Source organism: Bombyx mandarina, chromosome 01 (genome assembly GCF_030267445.1).
Source record: "Bombyx mandarina strain Sakado chromosome 01, ASM3026744v2".
NCBI classification, from domain to species: domain Eukaryota; kingdom Metazoa; phylum Arthropoda; class Insecta; order Lepidoptera; family Bombycidae; genus Bombyx; species Bombyx mandarina.
In genome coordinates this window covers 2804429-2832255 of record NC_143208.1, presented here as the reverse complement: position 1 = coordinate 2832255, position 27827 = coordinate 2804429, and the positions used below count along the sequence as shown (strand labels likewise).

The 27827-nt window shown below is 35.5% G+C and overlaps 1 protein-coding gene across 7 annotated transcripts in view; it reads right to left on the bottom strand.

Annotated features, from left to right (window-relative positions):
- roq (RING finger and CCCH-type zinc finger domain-containing protein roquin) overlaps positions 1-24586 on the bottom strand; it is a 74111-nt gene extending 49525 nt beyond the window's left edge. For 3 of the 7 annotated variants that reach the window (XM_089727294.1, XM_028177159.2, XM_028177168.2), the window contains exon 1: positions 24465-24586. Coding sequence is in view for 4 of the 7 variants with exons in the window: in XM_089727287.1 (XP_089583413.1) it covers positions 8172-8230 (59 nt within the window). In the remaining 3 variants the exon portion in view is untranslated. Of the gene's footprint in view, positions 1-8171; positions 8272-24464 lie in introns of those variants that run through there. The other 4 variants (XM_089727287.1, XM_089727292.1, XM_089727299.1 and 1 more) reach the window with 2 other exon arrangements.
- Between the last annotated feature and the right edge of the window lie 3241 nt (positions 24587-27827).

Sequence of the window (27827 nt, the reverse complement as noted above, 5' to 3'; positions counted from 1 at the left end):
AATATGACCATAAACGGGTTTTCAAAAATTGTAATTATGTTCGGAGATATATTGGATTTTGTGACGCAGTATCTAAGCCAGTTGAGTAGAGCGAATCACACAGTTAACTTATTAAATTAAAGATTGAAAATCGAAGAGAAGACTAATTGAAGATTGATAATGAAATTTACCTCTAGATATATGTAAGTATTAAATATTATTATCTGAGTCACTCTATTGGAATTGTTTCTCAAACTTAAACGTTTTTCTCGAAACTACTTTTTTTTTAAATTGTTGTCATATTGTTGTTGTGATATTTTGAGTTCTACTCCACTGATTCCTTTTAAATATGTTGGAAATCTTCTTATGTGTATCTCTCTATCGAGTCTTCCTTGGATTTTAGAAAATTTCAATATTGAGTACTTCTAAAAAATCCGAAAAGGTAAAAAAAAGAGAGAGTGAAAAACATTCGAAAAGGAAGGACAAAAAGAAGAGAATCCGTCCCAGAACAACTTGGCATCGTGTCGCTCAGTAGAGCTGGAACTGGGCGTCTCGGGCATGACGTAGGAGGACATACAACAGACTGCCCAAAACCGATGCAAATAGAAGAATTTGATTTGAGCCCACCGCCCCAGCAGAGGATAATAAGAAAGAAAGAAGAAGAGTTAAACTCTGGCTCGGCTCGATTAAAGAAGATATAAGTAGCGGTTGCTTTGGTGAAAGATTGTGATACCCTTCACACCGGAACTAAAGTGCTGGGCAAACAGTTTGCCTGAGACCTGATGACCCTGGGAATTCTCCATTGACCCTGTCATTCCGCTTATCAATATTGCTCATCTCCAAACAACGCTTCCATGAGCATTGTAACAGTGTTTAAAGATACTAGACATTGGACAACAATTATCTAGAATCTTCATTCGTGTCCTAGCGGTCACAGAAAAGTGTGGGGAAGCTATTTCATTATGTCTGCAGGCACGTTAAGGTTTAGGTGCTTCTCTATTGATAAAGCGCTTTGTGAGAGTCCCATACCAAATGCCTTGTTTAACCTTTGCAAAGATTCCTAGCTTTGTTGGTGTTAGATTCACATAAGAAATCCTTCGGGACTCTCGGTGACGAAGTAGTGCTCTATTCCAGGATAATTTGGGTTTTGGAGTAGCCCTCAAAGCATTATAGTCTATCTTGTATGGACGATTCAAGTTTCATCATTGCTTTATTATTGTGTCATCTAGCTTCTGATTTGTGTCAATACCGTTATGTGATCTACTACTGTTTTGCGGGGAAAATAGCTGTATATCGGTGGCGTTTCACTCTATAACATCATACCTAGATCAAGACAGATTAACTATTGAAATTGTTGACAGTAATGTAGAAAGGTTAAAACCAGATCACAGTTCAAAGACATCGAGGACGTTACCTCGTAGGTAATATCTTAATAAACAACCAAGCAGACTGTTATCTTATTAGGTTCTCTGACCTTCCCCGAAAGAAATTCCATACAACATTATTTTAGGTATTCTTAATTTGTAACTTAACCGTAACTCCGCGGTTGGTCTTCATTTGATTGCCTTTTAGCAATAATATTTTAATTTGAGCGTATCTGTTAGCAAGCAATCATTTCAAATAAAGAAAAAAAAATCGTACTTGAATAAAAATAGAAACCATATTTCATCACAACGCGAAGATTTTGTATCTTCGAAGAAGTCCGAAATTAATATGTTCAAAAATCAATCACTTAATAGGTTGGGGAAAAGTCTTTTCGCATTATAGTATGTATGAACTTGTAATAAAATCTCTTTGGCTATACTATTTGTATCTGGCTGGTTTTGGTATCATTAAAAGTTTAAATTTTAAAGAAGATAATTCCAAATTCAAATTTGGATTTTTCGTACTGTCAAGATGAGTGAATTTAATGAAGAAATTCGATACATTTTAAAAATTTTGCTACAAAAAAGATTAAAATACAACGCAAGTCGCGAAAAAAAATTGCTATGTTGATGGACCTAGTGCAGTGTTTGTGAGAGTAGCACAGATTTGGTTTAAGCGTTTTCAATCCGGAAATTTTGATGTCAAAGATGCACGTCGCTCTGGTCGCCCTATTACGGATAAATTGGATGCCATTTTTGAAAAAGTTGAGCTTGGCTGGGGGGTGCTAATGCATCCGCTGTATAGTCCTGACCTTGCACCTTCAGATTTCAACCTGTTTCGGTCTCTTCAGAATTCTTTAGGCAGTGTCAGGTTAACATCACGAGTGGACTGCCAAAACCAATTGTCGCGGTATTTTGATCAGAAGCCCCAAAATTTATATAGCAATAGGATCATGTCCCTATCTACAAGATGGCAAAAAGTTATCAAACAAAATGGTATCTACATACTTAAGTTAAATGTAAATAAACTATATTAAAAATTTTGTGAATTTTGTTAAATAATGCGAAGAAACTTTTTCCCCAACCTTATATTTACGCAGTAATTACTCCGAATTGGCATGTTAGTTTGCTTTTAAAATGGAAAATCAATCAATAGATAGATGTTTGCGGTAAACGTATGAATAGAACACCGGTGGCTATAATGCGCACAAAGTGCGTTCAAATACAACCAGTGATGCGATCGAAAACAGTTTTATTCGTAGATCTAGATGGACAGTTGTCAAGTAACTACTGAATACAGGGTAGGCCGTGACGCTATTTCGGAGCCTAATGACATCACGATATGAATACCTACTACCCACCTGAAATAGGCCAACGCCAAAATAATCAAAGTTGTTTATGAACGTCAGTAATGCCAAGGGTGTAGCCAAGCCGCTGTCTATTACTCAAGACCCTGCACAATACTTCTTTGAGAATGAACCTGTCATAGGGCTCGGGAAATATCGTAGCGAGCATTTCATTCCAAAGCCCGATGGTACGTGGCAAAAAGTTCTCTGAAAATGCATCGTGGCTAACCGCAGCGGTCGTGGATAGTAAGGATGAACTTTGCGCCGGCGGCGGGAGGGTCGATCGTAAAAAGGAGATGAAAAGATCATATCGAATGTTTCCTCTGAGCTCTCCCAGTGGAACATATGGTACAAAGCACAGAGAAAACCAAAGTCTCTCCGTAGACTCAGAAGTTCCAAGCTATCAAAATGAGGCAGTTAAATCTAAATCCAATCACATTTACAAAAAAAAATCGGTAAAAATGTTAAATATTTTTAAATGTTAACATGAAAAGTAGGCTTTACTTCAATTTAAAAAGGAACGAAATATAATGGGATTGGGGCATAAATGAATGAGAAACTCACGAACAAAATTGCAACCTAGTCTAGTACGTAATTAGACTAGGGTACGGGCGTTTCAAAATTGAACTAAAAGCCAATTTTATTACGTTACTCGTGAAGCCCATCCAAGGTTCGCTGTGACAAACGCTATATATATATCGTACGTAGATAATATTATGCCAGAAACTTTTTCTACATTACCGACAACATCTGTACAGACTTTAGATGTAATTGGCGACACGATAGAACAAAAACAATATATATGATATTTGACAAAATTGTGATAAATCAGTGTTCGTCCAATGATAGAAAATCGAAATGATCGAATAACGACACGTCAAGTTATCGAGGTTTTGAAAAGCAAAACGATTTACAATTTTGTTTATCGATATATCAAAACCATTCAATTTCAACTAAACTAAATAAAAGAAAATCGACTGACGAAGAGAGGAGAGAATGGCAATTAACAGTTTTTTCTTTGCCTATTGATATACGGAATGTCAATTCTCAAATACTAAAATTAAATGTTAACAGTAAAAACACATGGACACATACTCTTGGTCTATCATTCACTGCGTGTTATCAAAGTACCTACTTACTTCATCGGCGATGGTCACCTCCGGGTTCTTTTTAATCGCTTTAGCAGGCAACAAGTATAGGGCTCACGTGTTGGTGAGTTGCTACCAATGCTTATAGATGTCAGAACTGCCTCTGCTTACCGCTTAGGATGTAAAAGTGTACCAGTAATTACAGTGGGGCGAGTTAATTCCCGACTCGGTTGATAATGGGAAAATAATTTATGCATGCAAATGAATTTTGCTCCGGCGGCGGGCTGTGCAATTGTAAAATGAACAGACGGTATCATTTCTGATCCCATGTTTGCTCTAAGCACGATCGCTGAAGAGTATCGTGCAAAACTTCGACCATTGTATATCGTTCTTATAGTTTTTTTTTTGTCAGGAGGAAATCGCCGGACTTCCGCCCTTCACTGGGGATGGAGGGCGGGGCATATCAGATTCGAACCGACTAAAACCTCCTGTCGCTCAACAACCAGCATCCAAACCTCGCATGAGACAGAGCTCATGAAAAAACAAAGGGAGAAAGTGAAGCGTTTAGTGCGGAGCACATCTCTCCCATCACCCTACCCCTCGGGACGTCGGACTGGCGGTCTTCGGCGCCACGACCATCAGCCCTCTCGGTTGGCAGGCTATCCGAAGCCCGCCTAGATGGCGCCGGTTAGAATGGTCTATCATACGGAATACCCCGCTGGGTCAAAACAAGCGTGGGTTGAGGATAGCCGGCTTTCCATCACCCGGATGCTCATGCATAAAACGCGTGCAGAGCAGCTTGCACGTCGTCTTCTTAGGCCCCCTTCGCCGGTCCCCAGGCCGACATGTGAGGGAGACCCGAAGACCTAGGGCTTAGGCGAAATCCGCCTCTCTGGCCCCCGCTCGACGGCGGCGGAGCTGTGTGGGTCTCACGCGCCCCGCCGCCTCCTTCTGCGAGATGGTGCACCCGCAGAAGTCGAGCATCGCCTTCCACGACTCGTCGTCACCGAGCATCGATGCCACAACACTTGGCAACGACAAGTCGTGTCCTATTTTTGCGACGAAGACATGGCGCCACCCCTCCCATGCGAGGCAGGCGACGAGCGTATGCTCTGCCGTGTCGAAGTCGCAACCACAATGGTTCTTATAGACAGGGAAAAGGCATTTTACAGTGTCCCAAAGGGTATGTGGTCTAGTAGAGTCTTCGCAAGAAGAATGTCTCCGAACATTAAGTTAATATCACAGCGGACATGTACAAGGAGACGAGAACAATTTTATGAATAGCAGTGGGTCAAAGAAAACCAATAGGGGTTCTGATTTTTTTTTCTTTTTTATTGCATTAATGACGGACGAGCTCACAGCCCACCTGATGTTAAGTGGTTACTGGAGCTCATAGACAACTAAAATGTAAATGCCGCTCCCAAACTTGAAATATGAGTTCTAAGGTCTCAGTATAGTTACAACGGCTGCCTCACCCTTCAAACCGAAACGCATTACTGCTTCACGACTGAAATAGGCAGGGTGGTGGTACCTACCCGTGTGCACTCACAAGAGGTCCTACAACCAGTAATCACACAAACTATAATTTGCATCGAGGCTCAGTACTGAGATCCTTCCTGTTTTGTTTGGTTTGAGACCCATTTTCTGAAATGGTGCAGTCCTCAGCCTTGAGAACTTTCATATACGCAGACGACTTTGCTATATACCCCAATAGCTGCGCAGAGTTACAAAAGGCACTTCTGTTATGGAAACAGCAGCTACAGGCCTAGTACTGAGGATTGCGAAGTCTCTTTTTTTAATGACCCAAAACCAGGTCACAACAGTCCGATTCCCATTGATGGTCAACTTGTAACCATGTCATCAACACAAGTATTTGGATGGTATGTTGAACAGATCTGGGAACTAAAAAAGGCAATATTCCACACAGTAGTCGCAGCGTGGCTAAAGTAACAAGTAATCAGTGTCAGGTCCGAGAAGATGCCTGTCAAACTCAAAGGTTTGACCTATTAGAACATGATAAAGCCAATTCTTATGTATGGCAGCGAAACATGGGCTGTAGCCTAAAAGAATGTGAGGTGGATATGCGGCGTAACCCGACTCGATAAAATGCGCAACGAAAACGTACGAGGGAGCCTCAATATATTTAACATCGCCGACAAGAACCAGGAGAGTAGGCTGAAATCTTATGGTCAAAAAGGAGCCCAGCAGACTACGGAGGAAAGGCTATGGCAGCTCAACCTTCCCGGTCGGAGACCTAGGGGATGACCCAATATAAGGTCAAAAGATATAGCGTTGAAGGACAAGAAAAATAAGGAAAACCGATAACCCACCATGTGGGAAGGAAGAGAGATAGTGAGTATCATTCCAAATTTCTCCTCAGCGCACTCCTGGCACACCGCAGGGTTCAGAACGTAGAGCGAAGACAGAAAGCTTCGGAGCGAACAGTCCTCATTATGACCAAACGAAATGGCGTTCTACTGTATTGTCCCGAATCTAAATTGCCGATACTTAGGAAAACCGACACAGATCTGAGGATAGAGTACCACACGAAGTCGGGGACCTGTGATTACTGCAACTACATCTCTTCATTCGTCAGAGTCAAAGTGTCACTGACATCGTAGTTTTTTTATAATTTCACATGCACCGGCCTCAACTGAGACGGACGACACACCTAATATCAAATATGTCTAAGAGATATCGAATCCAACCGGCATAATTGGCCGAGAGACTAATCAATAGGCCAACTACGTGACCATGTCTAGTCCAAGCTAGCTTCCTATTTCTCAACCCCTAAAATCTTTCCTAAGTACGGGTAATAAATGCAAGCCCGCCTGATATCAATTGTACGAATCAAATAAACGTGTCAGTATGGAGAGTCGTCGTCAGTATGTCGTCAATCGTCTTAACCAATTAATTTCAAATTTGACTGTTAAATTTCAATGCGGTCAGCTGAATTTACATACGTCTACGCATAACGTCAAAACAGGCCGTAAGTTCACTACCCTTTCTTTTTCTTTTTTTCTTTTTTACCATAGCTATAAAAAAATGTTAAAAATTAACACTTTAATTCTACTTAACTTAGTGCATTTTCATACGTCGTACAACCGTTGTTCTACGTAAGTAATATTGTAGGTGAGTTATGTAATAACGCGTAGCTCGTAGCTGGTGCTACGGAACTATTTATCTTAACTTTTTATTTTAACTTTGATGCTAGAAATATAGTTCAAATTATATTTAACGTAACTTCTTATGGCTTACTACATAACTAAAATATCAAGAAACAATAAAAAAAATTAACTTTGCACTTTTAAAATTCCAGAACATATTCGTTAAGTAAAGTGCTACGACTATGTTGCTACGAACTATATAAGTTGTTTTAGTAGTTGAGATAATTTTAACTAAAGTTCTTTAACTAAATCTTAATTTGAAACAAAAATCTTTTGAGTGTAATAAGTACCGTTATTTCTCGGACATTGTGACGTAGAACGTAAGATGTGTTTTTATTGTAACACATTCGGAACTGATTATGATATGTATGTACTGTTACTCGAATAAAGAAATTAGCGGTAGGCAGCGGCTTTGGCTCTGCCCCTGGCATTGCTGAAGTCCATGGGCGACGGTAACCACTCACCATCAGGTGGGCCGTATGCTCGTCTGCCTACAAGGGCAATAAAAATAAAAAAAAGCTAAAACAGGATTCAACACATGTAGCTACAACGCTGCTCTGATATATCGAATACTTAAATAAATTAACGAATAACACAAAAGCAACTTAAACAGCAATTATTCTCAGATTGATTTACATTTAAAGTTACTTGATATAACATAGATATGAATAATTAAAATACATTTACAAAAGAAGTAGAAAATATTTTAAAATGTAACATAGGAATAACAAAAATGTGTTAAAAATAAAAAAAAATCTGTGCTACAAATGTAAATTAAACCATGCAGATTTGTAATTATTGCAACATAATAATAGGAAAACATAACAACATAACATATATAAAGGATCATAGAATTCATTTTTAAAATAACAAAAATATGTTATTACAAAAAAGTAAAAATTGTAAAGCAATACTGATAAACTTAATTAGCTATTATACAATGTAATGAAAATAAAGGAGTTAATTTATAATTTTGCACTAACTTACTCAATACAGCAGACGTAAGTGTAAAATAATACAAAAAATATCAAAACCACAAAAATCATAAATACAACCAACTTAATTGAATTGAAATGGGCTAGAATTAGCAATTATTCCTAATTAATATACACAAAATACAAACGAGAAACTAGTTTAAAAAAAAATGATAAAAACTAGACAACGTATTTCTGAGAAATATAGATTAGCCGTTTAGTTTTAATCGTTTCCGGTTATATAAATTCTGACCTTAGGTTGGGGTCTATGAAAGACTCGTCGAAATCTCGTGAAACCGGGGTTTGAGACATATTTGACTAACGTCCAGCCTCGACGAGCGCTCGCGTTGTACTGGGCGATCCGCCCAAGTAAAGCGTCACATTTGATCTTTGTAACATTTTTATATTATGCATGAGATATTTTTCTTTTAAATAGGAACCTAGGCATTTTTTCAAAAGCCATGGTATAATATATATGTTTACAGTAATAAATGTAGTTTCAAATATTAGCTGAATTCCATTAGATTTAATTATTAAATTCCTTTTGTCCTATTCCTTAACATAATTTAAATTTATTTAAAAAAAAAAATTGTTTACGTCATCAAATATAGGATATATATTTGTTTTAATAAATGAAAATATGGTATTTAGGTTAAAGTTCTTTTTTTTGTTTGGGTTTAAGTTTAGTTCGTAAGTAATTTGTGTTAAGTGTATTTTGAAGCCCTCGTGCGATAGTAGTAAAGGTCTACGTTATCTGTAGTTCTGTTCTTACGGAACTTCCACACCGAACTTTACCAATAATGTGTACACATTTTTACGTACGACTTCAGCTATAGCCTATATATATATAAATGAATTGCTGTTCGTTAGTCTCGCTAAAACTCGAGAACGGCTGGACCGATTTGGCTAATTTTGGTCTTGAATTATTTGTGGAAGTCCATAGAAGGTTTAAAAGGTAGATAAATATGTAAATGCTCGGAATTAAATAACAAATAACAATTTTGTTTTTACTTTGATGTGTCCGCCGTCGGACGGATTAATTTTGTTTGTTTTAAGTTTATTTTATACAAAATTTTAGGTATTTTATTTATCGATTGAGGCAGTACGAAGTCTGCCGGGTCAGCTAGTACAAACTAAAATCTTTGTGTTATAAATTTTAAGCCATGGTTTTTTACAAATACGCACGTACTTACTGTTAGTTTCGTGGAGGTTTGCACCATCGTTTTTTCTATTACTAACGCTAAATATAAATTACAATAGTAATAGTAATATAAATTATTATGCAGGGCTGAGCACTGATTGCATCAACCAGGGACTTCGATCAAGTCTCGTTGGCTATTATTACCTTTCGTCGTCAGCTTCATTAAGAAACTTGTCCGTCCATCGACGACTAAAAAATTATGTTGTGCTCATACTAACGCTTTGTAAGAATCATTTTTTTTATTGCTTAGATGGGTGGACGAGCTCACAGCCCATCTGGTGTTAAGTGGTTACTGGACCCCATCTACGACGTAAATGCGCCACCCACCTTGAGATATAGGTTCTAAGGTCTCAAGTATAGTTTTACAACGGCTGCCCCGCCCTTCAAACCGAAACGCGTTACTGCTTCAAGGCAGAAATAGGCAGGGTGGTGGTACCTACCCGAGCGGGCTCACAAGAGGTCCTACCACCAATAAAAAATAAACAAAATCTTGTAATATGAAAAGGTGGGTGCCACATCTCAGCACTTTTCGCAGTTATACTTACCATTCATGTGGTTAGACGAGTACCAAACACCATTTAACATCAAGTGGATTGACTCTATTTAATAATTTTATTCAATCGAAAGTCATACCGCAGATGACTTAAATATACAAATTCAATATTCTTTTTTAAAAAAAAAGTTCTCCGTCTGTACTTTTCCTGTTGTTGTAAGATTTCTTTTTAATTATGGGAAGATACATTTTTGCATCTTGGCCCGTTTTGAATAAAACGGAAATATTATTTCAAAGCAAGCTCGGGGCGGAAATTTTGTTATTTTCATATTGCATTTAGGTCTTTGATGTTGATACTAGATGCGCCAATAAATCGAATTTCCTACTAAGCTCACCGGTCTCCGCGGATAATTTTGCGAGAGCCTGTTCTAATCAAATTCCGTTACTGAAACAAGGGTTGCAATAAAGTATGAATTTATCGAGAAATTCTTATTTCTATGCTATCGTATAAAGAGGAAACGTTGTAATCCAAAAAAATAATAAAGAAAGTACTCATTATTCAATAACTTCCAAATGGTTTTCATAACGAACTAGAAATATCATCCAAAACGTAATTTTTGTGTAGTAAGTGTAATATTTGCATATTTTTTATTGCCCTTGTAGGCAGACGAGCGAACGGCCCATGTGATGATGAGTGGTTACCGTTGCTCTTGGACTTCAGCAATTCCAGGAGTAGTGCATATCTATGTGTTTGGTTTTTCTATGAATTACAGCGATCCGGCTGACAGCCATTTAAACTCTTTGAGATTTAAAATGCAACGCTCTCATATTTCCTACGTTCGAGGCGTCCTTTGTAAGATTCCCTTTGTGGGATCATAAAATGATTACACGTGTCGCACAAAATATATTTCTCAAAGTGACACAAGTGTCTAAGAGCTGAGATTAAACTCACGCCTAAATGGTAATGAAGTCTTAGGAAAAATTCATATGGTTTTTTTTCCTACCTAATTGTTAGCCTAGAGAGCTATTTCAGCGTAACCTTAACTAGTAGTTGAGCGCGCGGGGCTCAAACCTGACGACGTTGCTAAATCTACCGCCGGAAACGCGACCCACTGAGAAGATCCGGCGAGAAACTCAGTGGGCTGTGTCTGTGGGTTAATTTACTTACTCGTCAAGCCCTTCGTCGCAAGCGACGGGTTCGACGAGGACGATGACCGGTGCTTGAGGTACCTAAAAGCGCCTTTAGTGGATCGGGAGGATCCGAAATGACGTGTCTTGGGCGACGTCTAATGCTTTCCATTTTGTCCGCAGAATCGGGATTCATATGGAAAACGAATGTGGTGCTTAAAGTTTTTCTGCTACCAGAGCTCCTGATCCTCAGCTACTACAGTCACATTGCCCACCGACAGTCAGACAGCTGGGACAAAGTGATTGTGACGGGCAAATTTGAAGGAAAGAGACCCCGCGGCCGATCACCTAGCCGCTGGTGTGACCACATAACCATCCTAACTGGGCTGCCAGTCGCAACCTCCATACGAGAAGCTGAGGATAGGACGAGATGGAAACAGCTCACAAGACAGGCCACGGTCAAGTTTCAGGGACTTTCAATAATGAAGCAAGTGACAAAAAAGTCGTCTAGGTATTCGTCAGTTGAGAAATGCTGCATCTTGTCGATAATTTGCAAGTAACGTAATTTTGCTAGGTAATACAAGTAATATCATTTACTGTGGTATTAGAGTACCCACGACTTCACTCTCATTATTTGTACTAAATAATATGAATGCGCTTAAAATATCAATTCGTCTCCTGAATATGTATTAAAATCTATCAAGTATTGCGTAGACGAACGAGGTCATGACCCACCTGGAGTTAAGCAGTTATCGGAACCTGTAGACATCACCTAAAATCACCCACCTAAAACACGAGGTCAAAGTCTTCATTGTACTGTCTCCACAATAGTCTGATCGTTGAACGAAATATGCAAATTAACCAACAAGTAACTAAAGAGATCCGTTCCTTAACTGAATGCCATAATGTCTTGTTCATATATATATTATTTTTTTAATTTTCAAACATCCCGATGCCTCTACTATAGTTTTACAATTAAATGAAACCGATATTGCCCTCGGTGAAATTCACTGATAAACGTCACCCCGAAGTATGTCAGACATGGATTTGCATATTAACATACAAATCGGGTTTTCGCATTAGCGCTCATTTGTAATGCGACAAGCGATACAACATGACACTTCAAAGCAATTAGCTCCCGATGAGTTAATCAATAAGGTTTTATTTAAAAAAGAGTATCTACACATTTTTTTATTGCCTTTGTAGGCAGACGGGCATACGGCCCACCTGATGGTGAGTGGTTACCGTCGCCCATGAACTTCAGCAATGCCAGGGGCAGAGCCAAGTTGCTGCCTACCGCTTAATACTCTCCACAAGCCTCGTTTGAAGAACGACATGTCATAGCGCTCGGGAAACACCGTGGAGGGGAGCTCATTCCATAGCCGGATGGTACGTGGCAAAAAAGATCTCTGGAAACGCACTGTGGATGACCGCAGTGGCTCCAGGTAGTATGGATGAACTCTACTCCGGTGGCGGGCGGTGCGATGGTAAAAACGAGATGCCGGTATCATCTCGAACAATTCCTCAGAGCACTCCTCATGGAACATACGGTACAAAATACAGAGGGAACCGAAGTCCCTCGGCAGACCAAGGGGTTCATCACCTACTAGTTAATCAATAAGTTAAATTAAAAACACGTGTTTATCCATACTTACGTGTACCGCTTCGATATTTTTACAAGGCATTCAGATTGCAAAACAAGAAAAGCAATTACATTCAAAGTGTTTATTTAATGGAATCGGAAACACGGTTCCAAATAGGAACAATCTTCTACCGCTAGTCTAGTTTCAAGCCCTTTTAAATAGACTACAGACTAAGAAAAACGTATTTTGTTACAATGTTTATGAGTTTACGCTTACGTGCGTACTCTTTATCGCACCGGTCACTCATGCAACTGAAAACACTATACATTTCATACATAAAGTTACTTTCAGGAAAACTGGAAATATAGAGCACTTAGCGCGCGTCTTAGATGTGTGACATTTTCAATGAGAAAACGCAAAGATAGGGATTCGTCGCGCGCGCTAAATTATTTTTAGGCAAGAAATTTAAAAACATGTTTTTTTTAAAGGGATTTTATGACCTGGTAACTAAGACCTTTAGGTCAAGTCTTATTTTAATTTATATTCTTATTTTTATTAAAATGATAATATGGAGTAAACTGAAATAAAATGAAGATAATTAATTTGAGACATTACATAATCAACTGAGATGAAATTAAATGAAATGAAATGAGATGATATAGGATGAAATATAGTCTCAGTAAAATGGTGGTCATTTACTGAGACTTTTACAGTGGGCTTTTTGGAGGATCCCGAGAAGCTACGTCCAGCGGCTTGGTTTGATTTTCCAACATTTGTGCACTTTCACAAATATTAAACCACCGTTATTACATATTTAAATCTGAGGAAACACTAAATAGACAAAATAAAACAAATCACACAACTTCACTCCTCGCGTTCCCGCCAAAAAGTCCCTTAAAAACAAGTACCGCTAAACGTCTCGGCGGGGCCAAGCAATCGTAAATGGAGCGTTGAACACAATGATGAATTCTCTAACTGACGCGCTTCGCTACTTCTTGTCATCGTCATATCCATCAAGTTCGGCCGCGACAGGTCGGATCCCGTTCTAAGACCGATAAATTTAATAAATTGACTGGCGCTATCGCTGCCTGGACGCATCGTTCAAAGCCGCACTCGTATAACGGTTATCCCGTCCCAGCCCAGAAAATCTCTCTGCTTTACAACAAAAATGAGCAGTACAATGTTGCCGGCTGGTCTGTCACGCTTTTTCAGTAGAAAACTGTTACGTTATTCCTTCGTTGGGGGCTTTCGTTAACACACGTTAATTTACTGGACGTCTTGTGAGTCCGCACGTGTAGGTACCACCACCTTGCCTACTTCTGCCGTGAAGCAGTAATCCGTTTCGGTTTGAAGGGTGGGGTAGCCGTTGTAACTATACTGAAACCTTAAAACTCATCTCAACATGGGAGGTGGCATTTATGTTTTATATGTCTATGGGCTTCGGTAGCCACTCATCTAAGCAATCAAAAAATAAATAAAAAATACATGATGACAAAAAAAATTGGTACCTACTCGAGAAACAGATTACGGCATTGTCACTAAACATCACCGAGCGTTTCACATTTACGCTTCAATAGAACATTAATATCGAAGCACGAACACTGAACTTTAAATTTAATTTAAGTTTAAAAATCTGCACTGATATCTCGAGATATTTCTTAGCACAGTAAGTAGTTTCAAAAGAAGAAAGAAAAAAAAACGATATCAACGGATATTGCAGCAGAAATTCTCAGTAAATCGCTTCAGTAAAACAACATTCAAACTAACTGAAAGTATAAAATTCTTGGTTCGCTGCACAGTAAGCACTGACATAGAAAATAAGAATCAACAAGTTCACTTGCGCACTTTTAGTTCAGTTGTAATACTCGTCACTTACTTACAAATAACTTGTACCTGTTGCTATAGATACGGGAAGACCGGATAGCGTTATACACACTAACAATGTATATGTACCTAGCGATATGTTCGATGATACAGGGCTGACCCTCGTTATTTTGTAATATGCATATTATTAAAGTGACATTTATTTACACAAAAAAAGTGGACAAATTAGGATAAAAGAGAAAAATCGATCAATAGCGGTAACGGGCTTAGTGACTGTTTCCACGTCGATTAGAAAGGATGAGGCAGTTGAACTAATGTTAGTAATGAGTTCATGAAAATTGATTCAATGTGAAGTGTACATTTAGTCTGTTTGTTTGTTTAAATTAAAGAAATAATTGTAAAATACTGGTAAAAAAATATATATTATGAAATCGTTATTGGTGTTGTCATTTTTAAAGGTAACGTGTGTGACACTAATGTGTGTCACAGACTTTTCCCCCTTTTGCCTTTTCATGAGTTCTGTCTCATGCGACAACTATATTGTCAACTCATATTTTATTTGATAGCAACAAAAAGTTGTTGGAAACCAGGGTGTTTGTTTTACGTTGCATTATCCCATGTCTGTAATAGGCGGTCTATGTAGCGAATTTACAAGATGGAACATGGACCAATAGACTTATTCCGTGGAGTGGTCCAGTGGGAAAGAGACACAGAGATAGGCCTTATACAAGATGGCAGGATGACATCACAAGGATAGCGGGCCCAAGCTAGATACAGTGGTCCAAAATAGGGAACGTTGGTTTGCGATGGAGAAGGCCTTCATTCGAGGAGAGGATCTTGCAAACGAGTAAAAGACAATAGTACATTGTGCACCAAGGGAGAAAAGTTGTAATTATTAAAGCGTGTAAAATTGGCAAACACACACACAAAAAAAAAACAAATTAACTGTTTTTTAATTTTTAAATAAACTACTACTAATTGAATAAGAACTGTTTGATGAACTCATCTTTGTTTAATACATCACAATTAAATTTTATTGCCTTTTGTTTATTTCACTTTTACACTAAACACAATATGGCAAATTACCCGCGCACAACAATGGCGGAGAATTTTAGGTGGGTGAGAGCAGACGTAGATACTAACGCGCATACGCATTTGTACCCAGGGAGAAAAAGTTACACTTTCTTCCCTGTACAGCGGGAGGAAAAGTTACATTTTCTAGCCTGTACAGCGGGACGAAAACCAAACTTTCGGCGTAGGTAGGAGAAAAAATAAATTATTGGTTACAAGAAATATGGAGGCTTTTATATTATATTTGATATTTTTATATCCCATGTCTGTAATTGTCTGTATCTATTTAAAATGAACAAAAAAACAGATTAGTAAAAGTTTAGAGAAAATCAGTATTTTTTAATAGGTTTACCCCACGCAGTAATCACACAACACGTTCGGTATACTCGTAATATTACTTCTAACAAGAAAAGTGTTTTCAGTATCTATTTATAATTTTGATAGATTTATTGATTTGATAGATTGGCAAAAAAACGTTAATGACGTAAAAAAAATGTTTGCGTAATTAATTATTTCTTGTATCATGGATAAAATATCTATTTTAAATTCACGAAAAAGTTACAAATGTACAACCCTAGGATTCGAAACTCACAAAGCCTTTCCATGCTTGTAATAATTTTGTTAGGTAGCTGCAAGCGGAAACTTGGGAAAATCACATCTATTTTCTATTATTATTATTTCATAAATGGTCCCGAATGTGTGTGCGTCTGTTTGAGCTTCTTAATTACGAAAAAATATTATAAACGAAAATAATAATATCTTTAAATGGGTAAGCGTACGACGTACCCGATCTTTAGTATATACCGTAGCCATCGCAAAGTCAATAGCGGCATTAAGCCTCGATGGTGTTGTAAAACGACCGTTCTACCCTTCAAGCAAGACGGTTCCCAGAATTAAGCCGCCAAAGGTTTTGGGGAGTTGGTGTGGCATGGGGTTTCCGTTGATAAAGCCACTATCACTCAACAATTCGCGTCCGGGCCTCGGAAGATATAGAGCTTAACGAAGGCAGGCAGCGAGTACGCCTCTTCTCCCAACGCCCTAGCCTCACGAGACGCCGAACTGACGGCTCCAGGATAAGCCACTGGGTCAGAACCAGACAACCGTGTGAGGCAGATTACATGTACTCTTGGATCTCCCTCGCCAGTCTCCAAACTGGCACACAAGGGAACCCATAACACATATCTATAGGGCCTTGGTTTGGGGCGAAATCTCAATTAGGATACAACATTTCATCATTTGTAAATATAAAATTTGGATAAACGCGATTTTTAACAGCATTCGTAATTTATAGTTACAATTAATAGGCGCAGTCGTGAAAATAAAATATTCACTTTAATAATGTACTAACCGCAGCACGAATTTTACGCTGATAATTTCTCTTTGAATGTTGATTTTATGAAAATACACAGGATATTCAATCTTTTTCGAATCAAGTGCGGCGTACTCTGCGGGAGGCAGGTGGTGCAACAGGGCCGAGAAGGGTGAGGTAGCAAACGGGTTACGGACAGATGTATCACGTTGACAGGTCAACACTAATGAGATGCTCAAAGTAAAAAAGGATTCTTTTTGATTTGTACGGGGGTTTATATAGTTTTCTAATACAAATGTTAAATGAAAGAAAACTACATATTATTGCGAAGTTGTCTTCTTAATAAAAACCTTCAATGTTCAGATACACTATTCGTTTTCTATACTAATATTATAAAGAGGAAAGATTTGTTTGTTTGTTTGTTTCGAATAGGCTCCGAAACTACTGGACCGATTTGAAAAATTATTTTTCCATTAGAAGCCGACATTGTCCCTGATGAACATAGGCTACTTTTTTTATTATTTTTTTTATTTTATTTTTTTGGTTTCATGTGTGTTTTAATGTTTCCGAAGCGAAGCGAGGGCGGGTCGCTAGTACTTAATAATATAAAGAATTGGTCTCAGTTAAAAAAATATATAGATTTATATTTTTTAGTGCTTTGAAATGCTGACTTTTATTTATATTGTGAAAGTAGGACTAGTTTGTCGTGGCAAAGCGTTCTTAACGTTATATTTATGTCGCCACAATCTTGAACTATGAAAACTTCAACAATTTACTTTTACATGAAAAACCTAAAAAAAATATCTAATACTAAATCAAACAAGACATTTAATACCATACTTATTTTTTCCTATGCTCATCCTGGTCAAAATATTAGGTCAAAGAAGTAGAACTATTTGCATTGTCATCGACCGATATGTGCGCAAAAGTTAGTTGAACGGCCTAGCGTTGATGAAAATTACTTTGAAAGATCTTACGAGTATAACATAATATCGCATATATGGTTTTATAACGTCACATAAGCAAATTATGTAATTTTTCAAGAGAAGCGTTTGAAAATTCGACATCTTATTACAATTGAATAGTTCTTCTCGACTAAAGAAATAAAATGATAATATTTAAACAAAAACTTTAAACTTCATCAGTAAAAGCAAACATCTCACTAATAAAAAATGTGTTTCTCATACTCAATTCAGGTTTACAAAATAATTTGCATAAGTGACATTAAGGCACCGTATGTGCGATATATAAATAGATACAGGTCAAGCCTTACAAAGAGTTTAATTTCAATATTAATTAAATAAATCGGAATTCATTTTTAGATTCGTATTCATATATTATATTTAACCTACTGTCATTCATACACTCTGGTAGAACAAATCGGGCATGTTAAACAGTTTTCATGTTTATTTTATTATTAAACGAAATTATATATTTGATTCTACCGATTCAATTACTACGTGTTTGCGCTTCGTTTGTAACGACCGAGTTCAAACTTTGTATTTGTGGTGGGGTAAACTTTCTGACGAGGTGGCCCGTGAGGCGATTCAACGAATGGATGTGTTTAGCGTAAATTTACCGGTAGCTGCAGTGAAATGTGGTCAGCATTTAGATAAACATTGAATAAGGATTTTTTAATCTCGCCCGATTCATACGTTTTCAATAAACCTAGATTACTCTGAATGTTACTGTGTTTCGTATTAATTAACGTGCCATGGAGACCTAAGAGGATTCTGTTAGTTAGATGTAATTGAATAGTGCGATTGAAACAATAGTATTCTAACATAATCTTAGCCGTTGCAACGATATATTGAACTTGTGAATCGTCTAACAAAGGACTAAAGGATAGTGTGGATTTGGTTGTTGCTATTGATATAATGGATTCGGATTATATTGACATATCAAATGGTTCATGCTCAGATAGTTGGACGGCGTCGAACAGGACACAAAGGACTTTGATGATGGGTGGAATAGGGAATGGGATTGGGATGAACTGCAAAGAGGGGATAATTTGGAGATGGAAAGCTGCGAATAAATCGGACTCAAGATACTTACAAGATACTAAATGTTGTGTGTACGACTTTTTTTTCGGCATATGTTCCTATACGTGTATTTTCAAACGAGGACTTGTAAAAGTTAAATACGAACACTATATTTCTGTGCCAGCGAGTTTCTCTACATCTTTTTAACGACAGTATTAAAATAGGATGAGTTCCCACTAGTCTCTGAGGTCTAATACTTATGTAACTTCAAAGAAATTTCAACCCTGTGCCTTGGTTGTTATATACCATGGTTCCTTACATTTATTTAATAGTAGATCATGGCAAGGTACCGCCGATTAGTACATTCAAATAGTTTAATTTTTTTAATTAATAATTACCTTCATTGTAATCCAGCGTCAAACTTTGTTGTGAACTTTGAAACGTACCCCAGGTTCTTTAAATAAACTGACCACGAACTCCTTTTCCGGGTAGCCGGATCGATTGTATTTAGCTTGATCTTGGAAAATTGAATAATGCCGTGTTAATATATGCCTTTTCTTATTAGTTGGAAATAAAACGATGCATATATTCATATATTGGACCGTCCGTGCAGGAAGGAAAGATTTATTTCTCAATATTTATTTAGTTGACACACGTCTCGTTCTGTTTAACATTTGACAATTTTCAGCATAAATATTACTAGATGATGACCGAGCTTTACTGGTTTTTTTTTTTTTTATAACGCCATCTTGTTGTGTCTTTAAAGCGGTTAGTTGCTCTCAATTAAGAAAAATAGTATTATTATTCGCCAATACATGTCGGGAACAGTCATAAAGTTGATTATTGAAAATACGAATAAAACAACATTTTCTGAAAATAAATCGTAATTAGATCGATTTATCGCCCCGGAAATCCCCTGTATACTAAATTTTATGAAAATCGTTGAAACCGTTTCCGAGATTCAGATTATATATATATATATATTTGTAATTTTAATTTTAATTAAATTTTTAAATTTCTATATTTCTCTTCTTGTTCACTCTCTACTTATATGTGATTTTGATTGTGGAAACATTTTTGGTTATTGTTTTAGCTATATTTTTTTAAACATTATATGTTTATATTGTACTGTTTGTTTCCCAAATAAATAAATAAATATATATACAAGAATTTCTCGTTTAAAGATATAAGATTCATATCGGGTACATAATTCGCGATCTTTAACAAAATAGCGCTGTACTTGCACTTAAGTCTCTTGCATAAATCGTTGTTTCTAGGTTGAGGGAGCGCTGCGTATGATACGCTAATTATTAGAGTCTAATGAATGAAGTCCGCAAGATATAAATAGAGCTTACACGTTTATTCATTTGTGGGTATGAACGTACTATACATCAATTTACGCGAACACATTTAGCGTAAATTGCATAGCACATTGAATAATATGTGAACCCTTTTACATTCTTAATTTTTTACCGCGTAGTCTACAAGATTTTTTTTTTGTAGCTTTATAGTCGGAGATACTATAATAGTTAACATTTCAGTTTTCGAATTTGGAACGAGACTGGCTAGAGGTATGACTGCCTAACGATGAGTATTAATGGAGATGTTCTAACAAAAATTAATTTTGAGTTTAAATAAAATTGAGAACATAATATTTAAAACTGTTTGTTCCAACTAGATCTAAATAATATATTTTTTCTGTTATTTGCAAGGTTGATTATTTGACAGAAAATTTTATTTAATTTTATTGTTACACCGTTCACATCCACAGATCTTCAACTTGAACGCCATGGCGTAAAGGTCCGCCTGCCTACCTTCGAAGCAAAGTTATAATAATTTAATTATTCAAATAATGTAACCTCAACACCGTCGTTGAATACTATTATTAAAAATATTGAGGAAGCTTTTTTTATCGCCGTCATTTCGTCATAAGCGTAAAGGATCATTTTTACTTATTTAAGGTTTTAAGGTTTCAGCCGAACGAGACATTCAAAAAGGTGAATGCCAAACTCTGTCGAAATGATGTGTGCTTGAAATAACAACGAATTCAGACGAATCTGTTTTTTATGGTATCTTTGCACAATAGAGTAAGCGGCATGTTTTATCAAATTTATTCCTAATAATGCAGAGATGACGGAAGTTTTTGACCAAATTTAAAAAAAAAGATTTTTTTTGTAATTCGACATTTTCTGTGGTAATTTTGAACTGTTTTCTAGGTGAAACGATTTTGATGGTCCCTTTTTTATTTGAAAGCGTATTCGTATTTTATTGAGTTCCGACCAGCAATTTTTAAGTTAATAATGGTTATTTAATTGACTTTCGCCTACATTATTAACTTTTAGGATTTATTGTAAAAAATAAATAAATAAAATTGTGCTAAAAATTTTGCACAATATTTTATTATACTTCACAAGTCATTATTTCTACGACGAAAAAATATTTAATTAAATCGACCCTAATCACTTGCTACAGCCGAATAAGCAATGAAATAACAAGCGAGAGAGCTGATTTGTTTACTAAGTTAGAATGATATAATTTAATAGGTTAGTATTTTGTGACCTTTGTAATCTGAAGTTGGATAAATCTCGTCGCCTTAGGCGATTCTTCATTACATAACGTGCAGTGTAAAAGTGTTTTTTTCTTCGATGGTGCTATTTTTGTGACGTAGGGCAACAACTGCATTGCCGCTTACCTATATTTTATATATCGATTTACTTACACTCTCAATTCTTATATAATACCTAACGCAAAAACTTTCAAAATATTACTTGATCTACTTACTTCAATAAACGCGTGGGATTTTGTTTAAGAAAAAAATATATGATTAAAGTTTACGTTTATCACAAGTGGATGAATTTATACAACAGTGTAACTAAAAGAGATCATTACGAAGCGAAAATAATATACATGAACACTTTTAATGTCTTCATGAATATTAAAAATATGATTAAGTTTTTGAAAATTCCCGTATCTTAAATCGTTGTTGTACTGTGCAGACACGAGGTTCCAGAGGTTTACAGAATATCAATTCGTGTCTTTGACTTATTCGATTCTTCATTGGACTTTCGTGTAGTAGGTACATACAATGTGGATTCCATTTTTATCTTTACTACATTACGTAATTGTTTTTACAGCTACCACATCATTCTGTTTGGTGATGGTGATTCCTATCACCGATATATCTATCTGCCAATTGTATTATAGAAAAATATGTAACAAAATATATATTTTCTAGTTTGACTACAAATATTAACCGAGTTTAGTTTTTCCTGAAATTGTATATATTATGTACGTTAACGTCTCAACAAAATAAGTAATAACGAAGTGGCGACGTCTAACTGCGATACATTTTTGGTAAACTTAGCAGTGTGTCGTTTTTCCGTATCACAGCTTCCACTTGATACGACAATGGGTCTCCTAGTCCATTATCGATTTTTTCCGTAAGTGGGTGAGGGTTTAGTTTGGCATGGTTTTAAAGTCGTTATTAATTATTTCAATTATCGATATATATATGTATAACTAACATAGTAATAAGCTTTATAGTGTAATGACATAAAAATCTGAAACTAAATTGCAATGGGGAGAAACTGGTACTTATCATTGCTATATCACTCGATCATGATTACGACTAGTCCACGAGTTACGGTGTCATAACAGCTGATCTGAAGCAAGCTTGTCTGTGTAACTTTATGACATCGTTAAAAACGTGATGTCCTGTGTTAAGAAATGTCACACAGAAAATAATTTGATACAATGTAGCAATACTCGTAGTAAGGAGTCAGTATACTGGTATATAGAGTCGAACAAATACGAAATCGCGTCTTTTATATCAATTTCATTGTAGGTGTTTGCGCGAAATTCTTCGAAACCAAAGGCTTGTTTACATTGCTTAAACCATAGTCAACAAATTCGAGTGAATATAAAGTAATAATATTATTTCGTGTACACCCCCTAAGTACGATCCTGCCCCAGTACTAGAATTCCTTTGAACCAGGTCACTCGTAAAGCTGTATAGAGTCTCGCAATGAATTAAATAAAAGATCAACGGTAGGCGAAGCATTTTATTGCTCATGTAACTAAATATCAGCCGCTGGTTATAAAACAGTATTGCTCAAGTTTACCATCAGATGGGCACCAGGTCGGCCATCGCGACCGGCTCTTTCGGCTACGGACGTAATTAAAATAGGGACGAGCATTTGCTGTCCTTTCATCGGTGAAAACTAATCTACCAGGGATCTTAAATAAAAGGACATCTTCAAAACGAAACATCTTCAACTTTTGGAAAAACATGTGTAAAAATTGAAGGTGTTTTATATAACGTATTTTTATTTAATTTTATAAATTTTGCTAAATGATTCTTTACATCAGGAGACTCTCGTTAGTAGTAAGACACTTGAATTATGCTCCGGTGACTATTTTAGTTGCATGCTCTACATTTGAGATACAATTTCACTGTAATTGACATTGTATTAATTTAATTGAGAATTGATTGTCAATAATTTAAAAGAGTAAAATCTAAATATTTATCCATCGACATTATCACTTAGGTTACAATAGTCATAGTTATATTAATTTAAATATATAAAAAAATCTTTCTGACAATAATATTACGAATTTTAAATTATTCATAACTACTTATCTGCTTTTTTTTTAATTCCGTACACATTCTATATCAATTAAATGACAATGTTATCAATACAGCAATTATGAAATTATGCTAAATAATTAAATGGCGATAAAATAGATAATGATATAATAACATTGTTGTAATTAATAAAATTTCATATTAATTATGAATGTTTTCATTTCCATATTCATTATAATTTTAATGTAATAAAATTATATTGCTTTCAATTTTGTTCGACACTCAATCTTAGTTTTTTTTAATTTTGTTTATATATTTTCAAATTTTAAAATGACGATGTTAAATTGATAGCTCCATTATTATTTCCTATTTAGTATGTGGTAGGTTTGATATGAAAACAAACGTACAAATATTATCACATATCTACAAGGTTATTGTTAGTATCTTTTTAAGCTCAGTATTCACATAGCCACAATATTTATACAAACCAAGTAAAATACAAAATAACTTTTCAATTTTAAATATGGATTAGATTAGTCTATATTACTTTTAGTTTTGGCATTCCATACTTATTAATTTTGTCTTACTCCATTTACTTTATTTCTATTTACTACTTAAATAATGAGCAGCGTGAAAACTACGTATTAAAATGTACAAACTAATTTTACAAGTATACAGTATCATCTGCTGGGTATTCAGACCTTTAACAATCTTGAGTGTAAATTTCGAAATAAAAATTACAATTTTTATAATGATTTGTAAATAAATTAAAATGAGGGTGGAACAATCTCACTGTAAATTCTTGTTAGTCATAAGTATGTTATCAATGACAACAAGAAACATAATAGAAGTCAATAACACATTCATTGAAGGTAAGTTCAATGAAATCATAAAAATAATATCATTATCATTATTTACCTACTGCTATTGTTATTTTTTATATGTAAAAATATTTCCTTTCTCTTTGATATAAAGGATCCCTGCACTCAACAAACATTCTTACAATAGGGCGCAATATAAATTTAAAAAAAAGAAGAAATTAAAAGAAAATCCTAGCATTCTTTAACTCCATTTAATAATTTTTTTGTATGATAATTACTGAAGATACACCGGTACCTGTCTCTTGTTGTTTCTATATGTATTAGACTTTATACCGGCATCATTGTTTTACTTTATGATTACCTCAAAATTAAGAAAAATGAAAAAAATAAACGAAATAAATAATATTAATCTTCAATTTATGACATGCAAAAATGCCACCTAGGCAGTACTATGACAAGTTATTAACGTCGAAATCAGCTGTTAGTAAATTCGTGAAATTCAGCTGACGACGCGACTGTTGTTAATAAAATAAAATAACATAAAATTACCTTATAAATAACACGTACACTCATCACAAAAATAACACTTTATACTTCTATCCACTTCAAAACATGATCCGTCAGCAACCTCAAGACATAGACTAAAGAACTAGTAGAACTCTATTACAAGTGCCTTGTAGATTACATTTTATATCTATTTATATATGACCATTCAACATTAATTATCATTTTATATTTTCTGGAATAAAATAGGTCAGATTCAATTTGTGAGACACCGTTAATAGGGCAAACCAATTAAGTCATTACTCCTTTCTAATGGTTCTGTGGCGACTAGAAATGATTGCCTTCCTAATTAACTATTATCTTCCTACTTAACTTTTTATTTACTTTTATTAATAATTTGATTTTAATATACGGCTGTGGTCGTTTGGCCAGTTCTCAATTTTCTCAGAATGTCTTTGCATTATTATTTGTGTAGCAGCCCGCAGAACAAAAAAAAACCGTGGGCGTCAGTACACGCCCGCGCTTATTGTGAATCAAAGACGATCCGGAAAATACCTACGATTACAAATAATTCTTCGATATATCGTTGTTATTGAATTCGTTCAAATTCGTTGGAAGGGACATTGATGTTTCGACATCAACAGAATATGGAATCTTCGAAATAAATAAAGGTGTGCTCAACTTTTCACCGACCTATATTTTGAATTATAGGTCCACCTGTTAAGGCTGCGATGTTGTCGGCTAGAAAAGTTAGAAAATATGATTTAATAAATGATATATTTACTAACGAAGTAAATTTTTAGACATTGATTTAAGTAAATATATTAAAAATTTAAGTATTCTCTGGTGAATATTTGTTCTCAAACTTTGTCGCCCGACACAAATAGGGAACCGTACTTAAAAACAGTGCGGAACGCAACTTTGTTGAGAATGGTGACATTTGGAGTCAAAATAAAAAATACATATTTAATTGCTACCCGTAGCCCTCTCGACATCGATTAACATTGCTAGCAAAATTTATATATAGCTGAGAGTTACGGAAGATGAAATTAAAACTGCGATTACGATTCGTTAACTTATATCAGTCAGTCTACATAACGTATCTCAATGTCGTTAGAAAAGGAAGCATCGTAAAGTTCTTAAAACACCGGAAATTGTAAGTAAGTAATTGAGTAGGAGGAAGAAAAAACCACTTGTTTTACAAAAATACTAATTTTATGATTGTCTAAAACATATCTGAACAACATGCCGAATTATACATTAGATTAATTAAGTTTTAAACATGGTGGTCTTAGTAGGGATTATAGTATTAAATTAATATAGAACCAAAAGTTTATATGAAGTCAAAGAGAATATCAATAGAAAAAAATTTATGGCACGTTTCAATGAATATACGGAGATCCAACCTAAGGAGGATTGACATCAAGCATACGGCTGATTGTACTACCTGTATTAGTTTTCCAATTACAGAGCATAATGCGACTCAGTGACGCGCAATGCCCAATTATGCTGAAGCTTAGTTGAGCATTATGCCGCATAATGCGCTCTTGTGCTGTAATTGGAAAACTACCATATGCTATTTATTTTTACAATCAGCCGTATGCTTGAACTCAATCCTCCTTAGGTTGGATCTCCGTATATTCATTGAACTACCTGTATTAATTTTCCAATTACAGAGCATAATGCGACTCAGTGACGCACAATGCCGAATTATGCTGAAGCTTAGTTGAGCATTGTGCCGCATACTGCACTCTTGTACTGTAATTGGAAAACTACCAAATATGAGGGCATGCTGCGCCGACCCCACATAATGTAAGGTAAGGGCAAGAAAGAGTAGAAAGAGTTTGCAGCCAGGATTGTGGGCCAAAGTAAGGCAATTATTGCACTGTCATCGGTTCTTGATACATGCCCAAGCTTTCAAATTAATCGGGCGTTGTGACGTTGATGGAATTACATTACGCCTTACGTAATTCATTAATTTCATAGGTCAAGCTAAAAAAGTATTAAAAATGCGATAGATTATTTAATACCTTTTAAGACTAGTGAGGCAAATAGTAATTAAAAATGAAAAACCTGTTTAGGAATTGAACTTATAGAGTTGCATTCCAGTAAATAGAGAAGAACGTTACATAATTATTATACCCACTTTAAAATTTTCCTTATTACATTCTTAATATTTGTCTTCATTTAGCTTTATTAAAAAAATGTACTGTGAAAAAACACTAAGCCGTACTTCCAAATAGTCTCTTTTTTTTTTGTTTACACATACTGATAACACAAAGTGTTATTAATAATGCTCATCTAAATAAAAAAACAATTTTAATCATCCTATTTTCATTGTCTTTTTTTCAGCATGGTAACCGCTTCTTCCAATATACTTTTCAGTCTCATTATAGAAGATCTTAAGTTTTTATTGTAAATAAACATTTAAGTTATTAAATACATACAAATAAACTGCGTTCAATGAAAAATGAAATGGAGTGAAATGAAATAAAGTTGATTGGTCTGAAATTGAATGTAATGCAAAAGAATGAGATGAAATGTAATACTTAGTCTTAAAATAATAAAATGTAAAATAAAATAAAATGACAGGAAATGACTTTGTTTTTTCAGAAGATTATGAGAAGCAACAATCAGCGATATATATATATATATATATATATTTAAATATATTTTTTTTTTTCGATACATATTCACTTTCAAGTTAGATAAATGGCAATCACTATTACACGTTTAAACAAAAAGAAATACTACATATAGTAACCGGCAAACTTCTTGAGCAAATGACCTTGACAAAAAAGAAGACCGAACCGACCGAGTTGTAAACTACACCAATGAGCCCTATGTCGACTCATCACGATGATAGCGACTCGGGTGATGAAAACAGTGAAGATGATGATGGTCAAGATTAGGATAACGAAAAAAAATTTACAAATACCAGCTTCGCTTCAACTGAACCAAGACCTGGCAACAGCTCTAGTTTTGACTTAATAGAAGGAATATCTATTTTACCCCAAGATTAAATTATTACAATTATTAACCTATATTTTTTGTTGATGTTCTAATAAATATATAAATAAATACATAATATGTTGATTTTCATAATTTAATAGCATTATGACGCAGAGTAAATAATGTTTTTGCACGTGAGTGTACCATGCGCGAACTTACCCCCACTACGTCGACAAATGCTCAAGAAGTTTGCCGGCTGTTATACCTAATTTAACAAAACTTGCATTCCCGCTAAAAAATTAATGAGATTGTAATCGCCACTCTCGAGTACTTCTGAGTAAATATGTTTCAATACACCCATTTGTTGAAATTATTCCTAAGCTATTTGTCTCACGTAGAGGATTTTGTGACAAAAGTATTTTTTGAAGTATACATCAATAAAAATTGTAGCACACA